The sequence below is a fragment of the Elgaria multicarinata genome, chromosome 12, assembly GCF_023053635.1.
Source record: "Elgaria multicarinata webbii isolate HBS135686 ecotype San Diego chromosome 12, rElgMul1.1.pri, whole genome shotgun sequence".
Taxonomy (NCBI): Eukaryota; Metazoa; Chordata; class Lepidosauria; order Squamata; family Anguidae; genus Elgaria; species Elgaria multicarinata.
In genome coordinates, this window is record NC_086182.1 from 34,550,491 (window position 1) to 34,567,723 (window position 17,233).

General features: G+C 44.5%; 1 protein-coding gene across 1 annotated transcript in view; it reads left to right on the plus strand.

Annotated features, from left to right (window-relative positions):
• Positions 1-12,467, plus strand: part of GRIK4 (glutamate ionotropic receptor kainate type subunit 4) — a 261,624-nt gene extending 249,157 nt beyond the window's left edge. The window contains exons 15-19 of the mRNA XM_063138998.1: positions 1,092-1,257; positions 1,986-2,211; positions 3,616-3,744; positions 7,653-7,771; positions 12,075-12,467. Coding sequence (XP_062995068.1) covers positions 1,092-1,257; positions 1,986-2,211; positions 3,616-3,744; positions 7,653-7,771; positions 12,075-12,440 — 1,006 coding nt within the window. The 3' untranslated portion in view covers positions 12,441-12,467. The remainder of the gene's footprint in view (positions 1-1,091; positions 1,258-1,985; positions 2,212-3,615; positions 3,745-7,652; positions 7,772-12,074) is intronic.
• Positions 12,468-17,233: the final 4,766 nt, after the last annotated feature.

Sequence of the window (17,233 nt, forward strand, 5' to 3'; positions counted from 1 at the left end):
CATGAAAGGTTTTCAGTGAGCTCTTTGGGAACACATCATAGAGCAGAAGTTCTCCAAAGTACTGGACACTGATATGTTGCTGGGACTCTAGATCCAGATGTTCCAATGGCCAATGCATGCGGAGAGGCCCTTGCCTATTCAGTTTCCCTGAGACTAAAGGTACTTCCAGACAGAGGGCTCCTCGCACTCAGAATCCAAAGGCATGGTGCAGCTATGCCATCATTGCCTCCTTCTGGGGGGTAAGAAAAAAGACAGAAGAAACCACCCCACCCCCCTGAAATTTGGTGCATGAGGCAGGGCAATTGCACAGGAAACACCTCATCTGGAACCACCCTAAGGAAATCCCTCTTCCAGACTCCTTCAAGGTTTTTTTCTTTTCAAGTGGCCCCATCCGTTTTCAAAACAATAAACAAAGGCTGCAGGTTCATTGTGCCACTGGGGAATGAATTTGGCCTTCTGAGAATTTTCAGCAGCCTTGTTTTCCTCCTAGCCCTCTTGGCTGCAGATTGAGTGAAGGCTCAAAAAGCAGACAGGTGCAAGCTCATTTTGCGGAATCTTTGGATCCAAAGCAACACAAATGTATCTATGTATCTTTCTGATTGCAGAATGTGGATTTCCTTAATGGGAAATCTGTATTTTTGAGGTACAGAATACATGCAGAGCTGATTGTAAATAAGCAACAACAACACAGGCTTACTAGCCGGTCCTATTTTGAATTGCCATTGCATCATCTGGCACATAGAGAGAAAACTAAGACAAGCAGAAGGGAATGCGGTTGGTTCCTTCAACAACTCAAATCTAGAAAGCTTCCATCAATTTTAGGGGGAGGGGTGCAGTGCACCTTTCATTATGCCCAAATTGAGCAGAACTTGGCTCCCCCCGCCCCGTCCCCGCAGCCCTTAAAACAGCAACCGCCCTTGACACATGTAAGCCTTTTGCAGAATCTTTCTAGAGGGAGCAGTGGGTGTTTCAGTAGCATTCAGAATCAGCTTTGCTTGTTGTTTTTTGCAGGCGAAGGGCGAGGGTTAGCTCTGGGATGCCAAGCATGGACAATTTCCATTTGCCTTTTGCCTCCTTTTCCTTCCCCCAAGGTGGGCCTTCACCTTAATCATCATCTCCTCCTACACGGCCAACCTGGCAGCCTTTCTCACTGTGCAGCGCATGGACGTGCCCATTGAGTCAGTGGATGACCTTGCCGACCAGACAGCCATCGAATACGGCACAATCCACGGAGGTTCGAGCATGACCTTCTTCCAGGTAAGCCTTCTGCAGTGTGGTTCATGGGGGAAGGGAGGACCGCTTTCCGGTTGGATCCAGTGCTTCCAGTACAACAGATTCCCACCTGGCTTGTGAAGGAACTTTTATCCTCGTCTGCATCTTAGGCAGTGTTCACGTGCCGAAGTACTTCCATTTAATTAGTCCTCAATGCTCTTTAAAACTCCTCTACTGTCTCAGTGGTAGCTGACTCAAATGTTCAGAAAATAAAACATTGGGTACAGTCCTCCCAAGAGGAGTCAGAAGTACGGGGGATTGTTTTATTTATGACATTGTTGTGCCGCCCTTCCTCCATGAATGTCACTTGGTGCATTTCATTGCTGAGCAGGGATCGCAACTTAGGTCTCGCAGTCCTAGACTAATATTCCAAGAAGAAAGTGATCGTAGACACATGGTTTGGGTTGTTGAATTCTGGGTTGCTGTGAAACAAACATACAGAGTTGAGGCTACAGAGACATGTTTGCTCAAGTAGAATTTAAAGTGGTCAATTGTGCATGGCGGTGGTAGTTCTTTCGCTTTTACTGTATGCTTCTAGTCTTATTCAAGTATTCTTTGCATTGTGCAAGTTTCAGCAGGGATTCCACGCTTCCTGTAGTACGGCTCAGCCCTCAAATGCCCTGGGCTAGGGCAAGAGGTATTGAGGACAACTCATTCAATTAGTTCAAACTGGTGTTCCCATTGCATCTTGGAATGCCTTTACTCTTTTCCAGAATTCCCGGTATCAGACATACCAGCGAATGTGGAATTACATGTACTCCAAGCAGCCGAGCGTCTTTGTCAAGAGCACGGAGGAAGGGATCGCGCGGGTGCTCAACTCCAACTATGCCTTCCTGCTGGAGTCCACCATGAACGAGTATTACCGCCAGCGCAATTGCAACCTCACGCAGGTCGGGGGCCTTCTGGACACCAAGGGCTACGGGATTGGCATGCCAGTCGGTAGGCAGTGAAGCAAAATTCTAGCTATTCTGGGCTGTCTGCAGAGGATCAGGGCGTTAATAGGTTGAAAGAGTTTCAGAACCGATGCCAGATGGATTTTGCAGCCCCCTTGTATGTTGCTGGGCTCCAGAGGGACAATTGCCTGTTTAAACATAATTACTCGGCACTACTCTTTTACTCTTTATTCAAATTTGATTCGGTCTGTGGGCAGCGGGGGGGGGGGGCAGGAAGGAATATGGACCTCTTCCCCAGACTATGTCCCCTCCCCCAGGTCCATTTCTCCATATGGGAATTAATTCCTCAGGGAATCATACAGTAGTAGAGTTGGAAGGGGCCTCTAGTCCAACTCCCTGCTCATTGCAGGAATCCACCCTAAAGCATCCCTGACAGAGGGTTGTCCAGCTGCCTCTTGAAGGCCTCTAGTGTGGGAGAGCCCACAACCTCCCTAGGGAACTAGTTCCATTGTCGTACTGCTCTAACAGTCAGGAAGTTTTTCCTGATGTCCAGCTGGAATCTGGCTTCCTTTAACTTGAGCCCGTTATTCCGTGTCCTGCACTCTGGGAGGATCAAGAAGAGATCCTGGCCCTCCTCTGTGTGACAACCTTTTAAGTATTTGAAGAGTGCTATCATGTCTCCCCTCAATCTTCTCTTCTCCAGGCTAAACATGCCCAGTTGTTTCAGTCTCTCTTCATAGGGCTTTGTTTCCAGACCCCTGATCATCCTGGTTGCCCTCCTGGACTTGTGGAAGGCCCACAGGTCCATGGTAGAGCACTTGCTTTGCATGCAGAAGGTCCTGTATTCAATCCGAGGCATCTCCAGTTAGGCCCTGGAGAGCTCCTAGCAGTCAGTGTAGAAGCAGACCATCCCAAGATGAATGGAAGAGTGGTCCGACTTGCTATGAGACAGGTTCCTATGTCCCCATGTTGGATCCCTGCCAAGAAAAAGCATATGGGGTGAAAGATTGCTTCCCTACTTGAGGAGGAGGGTGGCAATGAGTGAATAATCTATTCCTCTCTATAATTTGAGTTGCTGTTAGGCTTCACCACTAAAATTAAGTAGGGTTTTCCAGGAGACAAAAATGTATGGGGCAGAAGTATATTAGTTCAGCACTTGAATTCACTACAGTTTTAGATATTGTATCCACAGAGTTTTAGAACCATAACCTCTCATGCTGTCATCAAGACCTGATTAATTCACACCTAAGGTTTTCTAAAATGCTTTTAAAGAGCTGAAATGGGTAAGTTAAGGGATACCCTTGTATGTCTCAACTCTACAGTAAATTATGCATTAATCCTCCCAGCCCCAAGAAACAAACTAACCCAAAACAACCCACTTGAGATTCAACTAAGAAGAAACAGATACCATATCTGCTCCATCTCTGAAATATTCCCCTCGGCTTTGCAGGTTCTGTTTTCCGTGATGAGTTTGACTTGGCCATTCTTCAGCTGCAGGAGAACAACCGCCTGGAAATCTTGAAGCGGAAATGGTGGGAAGGAGGGCAGTGTCCCAAAGAAGAGGACCATCGAGCCAAAGGTAAAACCCACGGCTTTCCCCCTCCCTCCCTCCCCCGTTATTTGTCTCATAATGAAGGTCTGCAACAGTGAGGCTGTTACTGAGGAGAATGACTCAGGTTCCAGGCCTGTGTCACCTTTCCTGCTCAAGGGGTTTAGAGTCCTCTGAACCCGAGATATCTTTCTTAATAACATGAGAACGCCAAGGCAGTGGCTGCTGTGCCTCATGCTGTGTGTTCTTGCCTGGGGCAAAGAGAGTGAAAACCACCAAATGACAAATATTGCAGGCATATGGAGGGCAAATGGGCTTCTAATGAACGTCCACGCATCTCAGCAGAAAATAGATCACTCGAGGGAGGCTGTCCAAATCCTGAGGTCTTTTAAAAGGCAACGGAACTTCATCAGAAGTAGCTGCTGGCTAATGGTCAGATCTGAAGAACTGTTAGAAATGGGAGAGTCAATGACAGAGACTCTATTAATAAACTTCTCAAGCAAAAGCAAGCAGGCTTGTATGGCCTTCATTTATGCTTCTTTGGAACAGCAAGCGCAGAGCAGAAATGCCAGCAGGACAAGAGTGCATATCCTTTGTCATGCCTTTCCTAGAGGAAGATTCATCGGTTGAGGAAGAGGAGAGAGAGAGCCAGCACAGTGGGCCTGAGCCTCAGAGCTGGTGGTTCCGGCCGACAGCACTCCTCTGGAACCATTAGAAGAGCACCCTGGCCCCTCCCATGTCGTTCATGGATTCCCCCAAATGCAGGAGGCAGAGCCGGAGATGATTCATCCATCCAAATGGCAAAGGCTCAGACACGAGCAGTAGAGAAGCAAGAAGAGGCCACTGTGTGGGGCCACCCTTAAAAGCAACACACTGGCCTAATTAGCCAGCTGTGTTCATTCATGACCAGCTATGAATCAGCACAGCCAGAGCCAGATCTCAGCTGCAGACAACTGTAAGTTAACCTCAGCGTGTCGCCTTGCTTCTCTGGGCCTGGCTGATTCCTGGACCATCAATGACCCACCTGGACACCTCCTGACTGGCTTTGATGCTTGGCACAAATGACTTCTGTAGATCGACGCTTGGACTGCTTTTGACTTCGCCCCTGATTTCTCCTACTACGCTATTCGGATTCCCGTGTATAACCTTAGACTGGGCCGGCTTCTCTCTTTGTTTACACCTGGGACTATCTGAGCCTTGACCAGGGCACTTGCCGGTCTTGAAACAGGACACCCTTCATCTAGCATGTCATCTTTTTCTGCATCTGTTGGGTTGTTGCCGGACACTGTATGGGCTGCACAATCTGATTTTGAACATAGAGGTGAATCTGTGGGGACGGGGGCACTTGAGAAAGAATTTTGAAAGAAACAAGGTTGGGTGGGGAGGAGGAAATTTCAAGGAGGAAATGGAAGCTCATATTGTCTTCTTTCCCCTCATGTTCTTTGACTATCTCCTCAAAATATAAAATATTATTTCATAACAAACACTGATATAATTTTGCTTTTAAGATCCTGCTGTAAGCCATTTCCAGCCATTCATCATGGATTCCAGGCCATTTTCCCAGAGACAAGATTGCATTACGGGGGCATTTTTAGTGCCTCGCTGGCCGGCATCAGATGTCCAGAGACTTACGAGAGCACTAATTGCTTTATCTTGACATCTCAAACGTATAACTGAGCTTCAAAGGGATGAAAATAAACTGATAAATTATGAAATAGTTACTACTGACAGAGAGAGAAAGAGTAGGAAGGCAGCGCGCAGGGATCTGTCAGCGAAGAGCACAGAGGGAGAGAGCGAGCTCTGACAAATCCCAGACCTGAAAAACAGCAGGTGAGCTTATTCTAGTGCTGACCTGGGGGTCTAAGAGCATCCGTGCCTATGGTTGCACCACAGAGAGCGGGTTATGACCTTTGCCGTGGAATATTGCAGCTCAAAGCAATCTCAGCATTTGCTGCTCCCAATAGGAGAGTTGAACATCAGACCCTTTGCTTCCAGGGGCAGAAACTTTTAAAACAGAGCCACAGAGGTGGAAAACAGAAGGGGCTACCTCTGCCTGGTCAACGTTTGCGTCAATATTCCAAATACTGGCTCCCAGGCAATTGGCTGGAGATGCAACATAAAAATCCAGCGTCTAGTAAACCCCCTCCCCTGCCTCCTCCCGATTCCCTTGTTGGTTTTTTGGCCGGCCAGACCTGTAATTGCCACCCCAGTGGAAGCATCTCTGCTTACACACATTTGATTTACTGAGCAGTAAGGAGCATCCCACAGGTGTTGCATAAAGAACGGCAAAGAAGAGCGGAGAGACTTGGCCCTCGACTTTAAAGAATAAAACAGCAGGTCAATGATTTACAAGGGTGGTGGTGGTGGAAAGGTTTTGTCTAAAAGTTGGGTGGAGATGAAGTCGATAAATCATTGATCTTCTGGCTTTGATTTAGTGTTCTAGAGGGGAGAGGAAGATTTTATAGGTGTCATGTGATTAATAGTAGCACGTAATAACCAGCACAAGCCACTGTATAGTTTGTGGTCATCAATTCAATCAACAGTTAAGTCCACCTGAGACCCAAGAGTGACGAGCAACAGAGACAGCGGTGTTGCTTCGGTGCCTCTAGCAAGAGTGACAGGCTCACTTACTGCAGCTTTTATCTTGGGTCCAGCACGTTGTGACCCTCAGTGTGGTTAAATTAGAAGTGGACCGAGAGACAGGGATCGTGCGTGCAGTGTGATTTGACAGAAAAAGAAATCTGCGTTTCAGAAGCTGAAAGCATGAGTGACTTTGCATCATCCAAAGTATATAGGAACAGATCCTTGAATGGTGCCGTTTGGTTGGCCTAGTTGAATGGGATAGAACTATAGTGGTTAGCAGTAGCGAGAATTTGAGGTTCAAATTCCTTCTGCTGTTCATAGGCACACAATTCTTTTGAATGATAGATATTTGAATGACAGCACATGAAGTAACCACACAAAGGCTCAAGGTAACAATGATAGAGAACAGGCAAACACTAGAAAGAAACTCAGGAAAACTGTGAAGACCTGTTTTTCACTCTGTCACTAGCTTTCCTTCTTCTTTCATTTCCCTTCAGATCTTCTGTGTTCTTGCCCATTTAAGATACAAGCTTCTCTGGAAAGGCTTCCTCCATCATTTCATAGAATCATAAAATAGTAGAGTTAGGGGCCTACAAGGCCATCGAGTCCAACCCCCTGCTCAATGCTGGAATCTGTCAGCATCCCTGACAGATGGTTGTCCAGCTGCCTCTTGAAGGCCTCTAGTGTGGGAGAGCCTAAAGTAGAACTCTCAGATCTTTTCCAAACTACTTTAAATATTAACCATAATTGTATGCTATCGACCCAAATCAAAATGCATATTATGTTCCTGGTATTGTCCTTATCTAATGCAGTAGTTGCGTTTATCATCTTATCTTAAATTTGCATGCTGATATATTTACTTTTCTATTCACTAAGTTTCTAAACACTTGACTTAAACAAGGAATTTGTACAGAACAATTCAACTGACTGACACTATGCTTTCCCCCCTGTACATATTCCATCTACTATTCCTTTAAGTATGTCTGTAGTGGGAAACTATTTGCCAAATGATTCAAAGGAACAATTATTTTAACCATTCACCCATCAGTACTGGAAATTCATGCTTTAGTTGTTTGCTGTCGCTGGGCAACCAGCATTGCACAACCACCTTTCTATTCCCTGAATTGATGTGCAGGATAATTAGTGTCAAGGTTTTCACACAAACTTTGCCTGTATGCAAAGGAATGTAGCTAAGCTAAGCTAACCCTAAGCTCATAAAAAAATGTATTTTAGAAAGGTGGGCTTGAGACCTTCCCGAGGTTTAACAGCAAAGGGCTAGATCCAAATCAAGTGGCTCCTTAGGAGTTAGCCTGCCATGTTAATGTTGTTGCTTTTTCCGTTGGTGTTTTCAATAGGCCTGGGAATGGAAAATATAGGTGGAATCTTTGTGGTTCTGATATGTGGTTTAATCGTAGCGATTTTTATGGCAATGCTGGAGTTCTTATGGAGCCTCCGACACTCTGAACACTCCGAGGTGAGTCTTTGCCAGAGGCATACATTCTAATATTTGATAAAGTTGGATGCATACTGGAACAATAATCTGATGGGTTCCACAACATGATGAAAATCCTAGGTAAAACTGAATGTTTCAATTAGTGGCATCTAAAAAAACCAAGAAAATGTCCAATGGTAGAATTTAGGATATGATTGTGAACGTTCTTGGCACAGGCATAAAGATGTATCAGTTGGGTGGTTCAAGTGCAAATGATAGGCATCTCTAAGACTTAATCCACCAGTGGCACATTTTTCTGAGATGCAAAGCCTTTCTGTGTAGCAACAGGCTTGCAATTTGCATGTAGATCATTGTGGGTGTCAACCTGTCACATGTGTCACATGCTTTGTGTACCTATGCAGAGAAGTCCATTATTGGCTGTGGCTTCCCAGTACGGGTCGACATGTTTTCTGTGTAGGAAATTATTTAACATGAAGTAGCAGCTCAGACTTTCATAACTGAAGAAATACAATTGAAAATAGGTCACATACATTATGCTTCCAGCAACCAAGATGCCTACTTTATTCCTGATTCCCTCACTCCATGCTAATTTTGATTGGACTTTCATCTAAGGCAGCCTTCCTCAACCTGGGACACTCCAGATGTGTTGGACTGCATCTCCCAGAATGCCCCAGCCTGGCTGGGGCATTCTGGGAGTTGTAGTCCAACACATCTGGAGCGCCCCAGGTTGAGGAAGGCTGATCTAAGGTGACATGCATAGGATTGTGCTGTAAGATTTTCCAACTATTTTTCAGAGGGGGTAGGTTCTGATCCAACTTTATATTTACATCCACCTCTCTGCTGGTGGCAACAGCCTAACTATGTGGCTGATCCCAGGGCACCGCTTTGCGCCACACGGACTGATGGTGGAGGGGCCGCCTTGCTTGTTTGGCCTGGAGGAAATTAATTGCTATTGAAGCTCGAGCTTTGAACTTTTCTGGAGATTCAACATTTTCTGCACATCTACATTGCCCGAGCTTCAGTTTAAAAGAAAAATAAGTAGAATCGGTCTGGTACATCTCGAGTAATAAGCCTTACATTACCGGATTCTTATATAGATAAATTAACTGGTATCATATGAAAGCTGACAGATCTTTTTTATGTTTTATCTTTTTGTATTTTATAATGAATGCTATAACCTGCTATTTTACTATTCTCGTGAAGACAACCTGCTTTGCCTCTTTTTCAAATGAAATTGCTTCAACAGTACATCATTCACCACTCCATTCTTATAAATGTTGACTTTAAACGTCATCAGTTCAAATTATCAAATCCTTTCTCCGCATCAACTGCCAGATTTTTTTCTATTTCACTGTGATGAATTATGTTAATGTCTTTTTAACATAAAAGGAGATTGTTCTGTGCATATGTTTGTCTTATACTTTTGGCATAACTAAGAATGGCATTGGACTGCAAAGAATCCTGAAGTGCAAGAAACTTTTGATGCAATCCATCAAACAAACAGTAACAATCTTTTATCTGAACATTTTTGAGAGTAAAGTTAACACCAGATATTTCCTTGCTAACTAGGGCTCAACTGAAACATAGATGCGTTTTGCAAATATTTTGTCACCCTGAAAATGCACCCCTGCCTTGTTTCAAAATATTTCATGAGCTCTTCTTTCTCAATTATTGTGTGTGTGTGTGAACACTAAAGTGAGGAGACAGATCACCACAGATACACATTCAGGTGATCCACAACACCCTCTGTAGTTGGTGTACAGGCAATGGTGTCAGTGCACCATTTCAAGCGTCTTCGCAGTCTTGATCAATGGAAGCTTGGGCGCTATTCTGTTTGCAACACAGCCCTTCTTCGCCCTTGTTAACAATGATGTCATCATACAATCAATCGTACTTAGCTAAGTTATGATGGCACTGATGGCAAATGAAGTTAGTTCAGAGTAAAGGCAATGTCTGTTCACGGAGTCCTTCCCTCACTCTGAATTATTTATTTATTTATTACATTTCTATACCGCCCAATAGCTGGAGCTCTCTGGGCGGTTCACAAAAATTAAAAACATTCAAAGTATAAAACAACAGTATAAAACCATAATATAAAATACAATATAAAAGCTCAACCAGATCAAAACAGCAGCAATGCAAAATTACAAATTTAAAACACCAAGTTAAAATTTATTTATAGACTGTTAAAATACTGGGAGAATAAAAAGGTCTTCACCTGGCATCTAAAAGCATATAATGTAGGTGCCAAGCTCCTTAGGGAGCTCATTCCACAGCCGGGGTGCCACAGCAGAGAAGGACCTTCTCCTGGTAGCCACCTGCCTCACTTCCTTTGGCAGGGGTTCGTGGAGAAGGACCCCTGAGGATGACCTTAGGGTCCGGGCAGGTACATATGGGAGGAGGCGTTCCTTCAGATAACCTGGCCTCAAGCCATTTAGGGCTTTAAATGTTAATTCCAGCACTTTGAATCGGGCCCGGACCTGGACTGGCAGCCAATGAAGCTGGAAAAGGACTGGCATGTTGTGGTCTCGTTGGCGAGTCCCTGTTAGTAAACGTGCTGCCCTGTTTTGTACCAGTTGAAGTTTCCGGACCGTTTTCAAAGGCAGCCCCACGTATAACGCATTGCAGTAATCCAAACGAGAGGTTATCAGAGCATGGATCACTGTAGCTAGGCTATCTCTGTCCAGATAAGGGCGCAGTTGGTATATCAGCCTGAGCTGATAAAAGGTGCTCTTTGCCACTGAGTTCACCTGTGCCTCAAGTGACAGTTCTGGATCCAAGAGCACCCCCAAACTACGGACCCGATCCTTCAGGGGGAGTGCAACCCTGTCCAGGACAGGGCAAACATCACCTCGCCGGACAGATGAACCACCCGCTAACAGTACCTCCGTCTTGTCTGGATTGAGTCTCAGTTTGTTAGCCCTCATCCAATTCATTACCATGCCCAGTAGTTTTGTTTGCCCTGAGTTATGTCATTGCATAGCCAAATATGATTGGCTGTGTAATGTCACTGTTACTAGTCCAGAAGGCTATTATTCAAATTAAAAATTATGTTGGAGATATAGTCAATCAGGACTGTGAAATGCTATGAGCCAGCATGAAAAAGTAAGCTTTGGAGGATATTTCAGAAAACGTGGTACAGAGAGAGCGAGAGAGCGGACCCATTTTTGTGCTAAAAATTATTCGGCAGATTATCTAGTTGAGCCTTAGAATGCTAACAGACCTATGTCAATATATTCAGATTACTAATGGAGATTTATAAAGATGAGCATTAAAAGGATGATAATGTGGTGTTTAAAAATGTTTTAATAATTAGGAAAATTGGGTATTCCTCACAATGGAGTCTATTGCTTAAGTAAGAAAAAGTGAGGGAGAGCCTGTTTCATTTGGGGGGGGGGGAATGAACAGGACTAATGGTCATCAGTGTGGTGTAGTGGCTAAGGTGTTGGACTGGGAGTCGGAAGATCTGGGTTCTAGTCCCCACTCGGCCATGGAAACCCACTGGGTGACTTTGGGCCAGTCACAGAGCCCAACCTACCTCACAGGGTTGTTGTTGTGAGGATATTATGGAGAGGAGGATTATGTACGCCTCCTTGGGTTCCTTGGAGGAAAAAAGGTGGGATATAAATAATAGAAAAGAAGGAAGAGCTGTTGGTCTGCCCCGCCATTGGGAGATGTGAGAGGGGTAGAGTGGGGCCTTCCCACCAGCCTAAACAGTCTCCTTAATTTCTTTTTCTTTTCTCCCTCTTCCCTCCCCATCCCCTTTTCCTTGTGTGTCATGTCTTTTTTAGAATGTAAGCCTGAGGGCAGGGACTGTCTTCTTTACCGATCAATTGCAAACTTCTCCAGGAGCCTTTCTGGCTGAGGTGCGGGATAAAAATACTCTAAATAAATAATAAATAAATAACTACCCAGGCCTTCAAATGGTTTGGTATCAATACTTTCTATTGCATCATGGAATGCAAATGTATTGAAGAAATGTCTTTTAAAGAGTCCTTTTGCATTTGAATCACTTTGGATCGCTTATTCAGTCGGTATGGTTTAGATTCTGCTTGTCTACACAGTTAAGGGTTCTATTGCAGCTTGGAATGCAACATAACCATATAATCATCCCTCAGAGACGTGACAGCGTACGGTGCTTAAGAGGCTGAGTTATAAATCAGGAAGTTACTGGTTTGAATGTCATCTCTAACATAAATTTACCAGGTGGCCTAATAATAATAATAATAATAATAATAATAATAATAATAATAATAATAAGGCAAGGCACTGTTGAGACCGTGTCTTTGAGAAACTGACCTTCTGTTTATTTGGCATTTGACAGGTGTCCGTCTGCCAGGAGATGGTGACAGAATTGCGCAGCATCATTCTCTGCAAGGACAGTTTCCAACCCCGCCGGAGGCGAGGGGGGATAATACGGACTCGTCCCATTATACAAGAAGAACGGAGAGCCCGGGCCACCACCACGCTCAGCAACGGCAAGCTCTGTGGTGGAGGCGACCCTGACCAGCTGGCCCAGAGACTTGCACAAGAGGCCGCCCTGGTCGCTCGAGGCTGCACGCACATCCGGGTGTGTCCTGAATGCCGGAGGTTCCAAGGTCTCCGGGTCCGGCCAGGGCCAGATTCCCCCATGCAAAGTGACGAGAGCATGGAGTGGGAGAAGGTGACGAACAGCAGCGAGCCGGAGTAACGCATTGGGGAGGTGGCAAAATATTAAACAAAGAAGCAGCAGCAGCAGCTAATGTTCCATTTTACAGAACATGAGACTTGTACACAGTGTTGAACTATTTTTAAATTAATAAAGCAGCTCCCCAGCTTCTCGAGAGCAAATCAAAGCTTTAGGCTGGGGGCTGAGCCCAATGGGAACTTTTTGTTACCTGTCTTATATGAGAAGAATATCTAACCTACCTACTGTACTTCCTGAAGCACTAGGAAGAAGTTCCTCTAGCTAGGCGGGGAGGATTCCTCCTCAACACCTTGTCACTTACAAACCCGGGGTGAAGGGCGTGAAAAAGGCAAGTCACCCAAAGGAGGAGCCAATCGGTGTCACAACTATTCTAAGCCAGGTGAAAAGGTGTTACACAACTACATGGACTTCTTCATAGGGGGAGTTTTAGTTTCCTTTGGAAGATGGGGGAGGGGTAATAAGATTTTATTTTATTTTAGGTACTTCAGGAGCTAAGTCTAGCTCACCTGAGTTCTGGTAACCAACTCACACCACCTTCCTAGTTTAATGGGGTTGTGTGGAAGTTTACTGAAGGTGGCGAAGGGGGAAAGGGGGTAGCTCCCATATAAATGCAGCCACTATACAAGGGAAGTTCCCTTCAAAGAGTTACACATACCAAAAACCAACCAACACACCGAACTCACAGACCTTGGAACAGCTAGACTTTCAGGGCGTCTGTTTCTTCTCTTCTTTCTTTCACATCTTTTTGCCTTACGTACTTTGGTATTTCTTTGTATGGGTTCTGAGAAAGCTAGGCAAGAGGGAAAGCAGGTTGAATGGCCGAGGGAGTGGGGATTCTGCCTTCTCCCACCAGCAGAGGGTGGTAGAATTTAACTATCCCAGAAGAGACGTGGCCTCACAATTCATTACACAATCCCATGATGAGCGCTGTCCTTTAAACAAATAAGTATCACCACCCCCAGGTTCAATAGACTCACTTCTGACCCAGTCAACATCTTGTATCAGAGAGTTTCTATGCTACCGTATGACTTTGAGTGAAGGTCGTTGGCAAGCAATGACCGTGGGTGTCTTTTAAAAGCTCAACAAGAATGGTCCGGAAATCCTTAGCAGCAACGTTGTGCCAATGTGGGTTTTCCAAAGGAGAACTCTGTTTCCTGATTGACAATTCTATGCAATTTCTGACTGTAAAAATCAGAAGAAGAAATTCAAGACGTCGGTGACAAAAAAACAGAGATCAATGAATATTCTGTCCTTTATTTTTAATTTTGGAAGGGGGTTGTTTTTGAATGTACTGAAATAAAATATGTCCTTCTATAAATATAGCCCCCCCCCCTCTATACCCTCGATATTCAGAGATTTCTATGGCTATGGCTAATGGAATTACATTCTTTCTATCCACGTTGGAGTAGTTTTCCAACTGATTATATCAGCGTTCTATTGTTGCTGGCCACAATCTGACACCCAGCGCTGTTAGCCCATTGATTTCAGTGGGATTCAGTGCATCTAACTGTGGCCACTGGCTGTGTTGGGATTATACTTGTGTACATGTTTAACAACGCACCCCAAGAAGTGATGGAGGGCAAGATCCATCAACCTTTTAACTTCTTTACTCCCATTTTCAACTCTGGGAGTAAGTTTACATCAACTACAGCAAACAATTGAACCAATCTCCGATGGCAGCACGCAAGTGCGAAATAGAGAAATTTAGCTTTGTTTTCAGCTCTTGTGTTAAGGGAACCTTCAAGCCTCTGACAGCAATGAATGCTGTGAGTACAGTGAGAAACCTTTGGGGAAAGAAAGGAGACAAACTGTTATGATTAGCTTACCAACAGAGAAAGCTCCTTCCTAACCCTAGGCAATTGGCATCAAATGCAGAATGGAAAGGAGAGAGATTTGTACTGATGGTTTTGCTTATGCTTTGATAACAGAAACCATTTGGCTTTTTCTGTTCTGATGGGAATAATTATTTAAAAATTTACAATTATATTCTGCCTTTTCCCTAATGAGCTCAAGGCAGTGCCCCGAGTTCTTCCCTCCCACCGCACCCCAGACCCATAGTTTGTCCTCACAACTCCTTTTGAGGTGGGTCAGGTTGAAAGAGAGTAATTGTCCAAGGATCAGTGTGAGCTTCATGACTGAGTAGGGATTTGAAACTGGGTCTCCCCAGCCCTAGTATGACACCCTCAACGCTACACCACCCCACACATATTTTTCTTTTTGGCTAGGCTCCTTATAGAACCATGCTAGAAATTCTAGTTATAACCAGCACATGGTTGATGAAAATATGGAAGAACCTTCAATCATGTCCTGTTCAGATTGTGAGGATGACCTACCATCTTCGAATGAGCATAAGAGCATAAGAAAAGCTGTTCTCACTTCTGCTGAAATTTCCTCATAAGAAACTAAGAAAAGCCCCCGTTGGATCGGATCAAAGGATCCAACATCCTATGGCTAACTGGATGCCTTTGGGAGACCCACAGACAGGGCATAATGGCAAGATCCCTCTCCCATTGTTATCCCTGATGTGGCTTCCACCAGTTGTTCTAGCCCTGTGATATTGAACCCACATAGAAGTGCCTCCATATCTCAGTAAATGTAAATGGTTGGTTGATCGCAGTTTGCAAGTCAAGTCACATTGGGCTTATTGGGCTGCCTACAAGCGTACACATCATTAGTGTTTGAGTTATGTGTCAGAAGTGAATGGAAACTGAAATAAGACATGGTCCTACTAGTTGCTCTCCTAAAATGTTTGTGAAATGCCACTGTCACTTGTTGCTCAGCCCTACAAACACTGACTGCTGTCATAGGCACCTTCCGGGCCGCAGCATGTGGGGACACTTCTTCTGAGAGCGGCTGTGTTTTGTTTAAAGGATGACAGGTTTGCATAAGCAGTCGAGAATATCATCAAAGGGCTACGAGTCTTTTAACGTTTATTTACAGATTTCCCAAAATGGGGGGGGGGGTCTCTCCTGAATAATTGAACCTGAGCTCCATTTCACAGAGGTGAATAAAGAGAAGCCAGACAATGAAAGACATTTCTTTTCCAGCTCCAAAGCCCTTGAACACACCAAGAGTGCCTATATATGTGCTCAGTTAAAATTGCCTTATTGATGCGGGGTGTGGGTTGTACTCTCAAAGTGTTGTTTGTTTTTAAAAATCTCAATTAATTCTTGACAGCTGTAGCGCCTGCCCGTAGTTTCTCTTGGCAACAGTTCTGCTTCCGTTCTTCACCTTCTTCCCTTGCTGTGTGATGCTCTTCAAACTAAGAGTATGGCCATCCGATACTATGGGTGGGACTGGGAAACAGGCACAAACCATGCCAGTCTCTAGAAGCAGGTAGACGTTGTTAATGCCCAGCATGGGAGAGTTCTCACATCCATCTTGCAGGATAACCCTATCAATGGCTAGTAGTCATTGAGCTTGTTCTCATGTCATGACATTTTTGCATGGTGCCGGCTTGCCCTGGCTTTCAAAAAGGTTGGAGATAGATTTATTTATTTATTTATTTATTTATTATTACATTTTTATTTATTACATTTTTATACCGCCCTATAGCCGAAGCTCAAGGGCCGTTAGTGTGATATATCGGCAGCGTTAAGGCCAGCTCTTCACCAAGCAGGATATGATACTTCGGAAATGTTTGAAAACTGTATATGGCGCGTGTCCTGGGCCCCAACAGTTGTCACTGTTGTTATAAACCGTTTTAATGCAGTAGTGTAGATCCTGCCCTAGTGGTTGTATAATGAAATATATAGAATTTACTGAGAGGGGACATCTTTGATTCAAAGCACGTGTCTGGCTGTGTAAAGGAGTCGATCTACCCCACAAAGAATCCAGAAGCAGAAGCCCCAGTAAATTGTGGGATAAAGAGACTGGTGCGGTGAAGCCAAATAGTCTCACTGATTTAAAACTAGGGACAGCAGGCTGCTGGTTAAACTTAAGGACTGGCTGACGCAACTGTAGGGCGTGTGAATTCATTTATTTAATATCCTGTTTTTCCATCAGAAACATGGCACTCAAGCCAGCTAACAATAAAATATAGATTAAAACCAAAATCTTAATTAAAATGTAACATGAAAACAAATACATTAAAAACACAATTAAATAAATAGCACCCAACCAATTAACCCTACCCCACCCTCCTTCAGCAACAGTTCAGCTTATATGTCAAAGGCCTGCAAGAATAAAAACACCTTTGCCTGCCAGCAAAGAGAAGAGCATCTGTGGAAGAGCTTCAGGTTCACATGGCAAGTGTTCTTTCAGGGAGCCTGGTCCCAGGTCATTTTGGTTCTTGAATTGTGCCAGGCAACAGACCACTAGTAGCAAGTGACGCTGTTGTAAGAGGTGCTACCTGTAATCAGCCCGGGTGAACACGTTGGCTACTTGCGTTCAGTGTGGGCCGCTTGTACCCTTGATGGAGCACTCTGGTGACTGCTTCTACCATGAACAAACTGAAGCTAACCAAAAGGGGGAAAAGGTGAGCTCAGTCAGACAATATGCAGCCTGTAGGATTATCACCCTTTTTTTTGTCCTGACCCTTTAATGGCAGCCCAAGACATGCACCAGCTTTTCCTATCGGTTGTCTCCTTGCTAGGAAAAAATATATAACTTGGCTCAGTTCCTGCACATCTAGCCACTCTTAAAGGCACAGGAGTAGGGTCACAAAAAATTCCACTACTGTAGCAGCCGCCAACAATGTGCCTAGGGCTTGTGTAAACTGGCCGTAAAGAAGTTTAGATTTCCAATGAATTACCAGGACTGGGGCTCCAATTAATGTTGTGTTGAAAACAATGCAC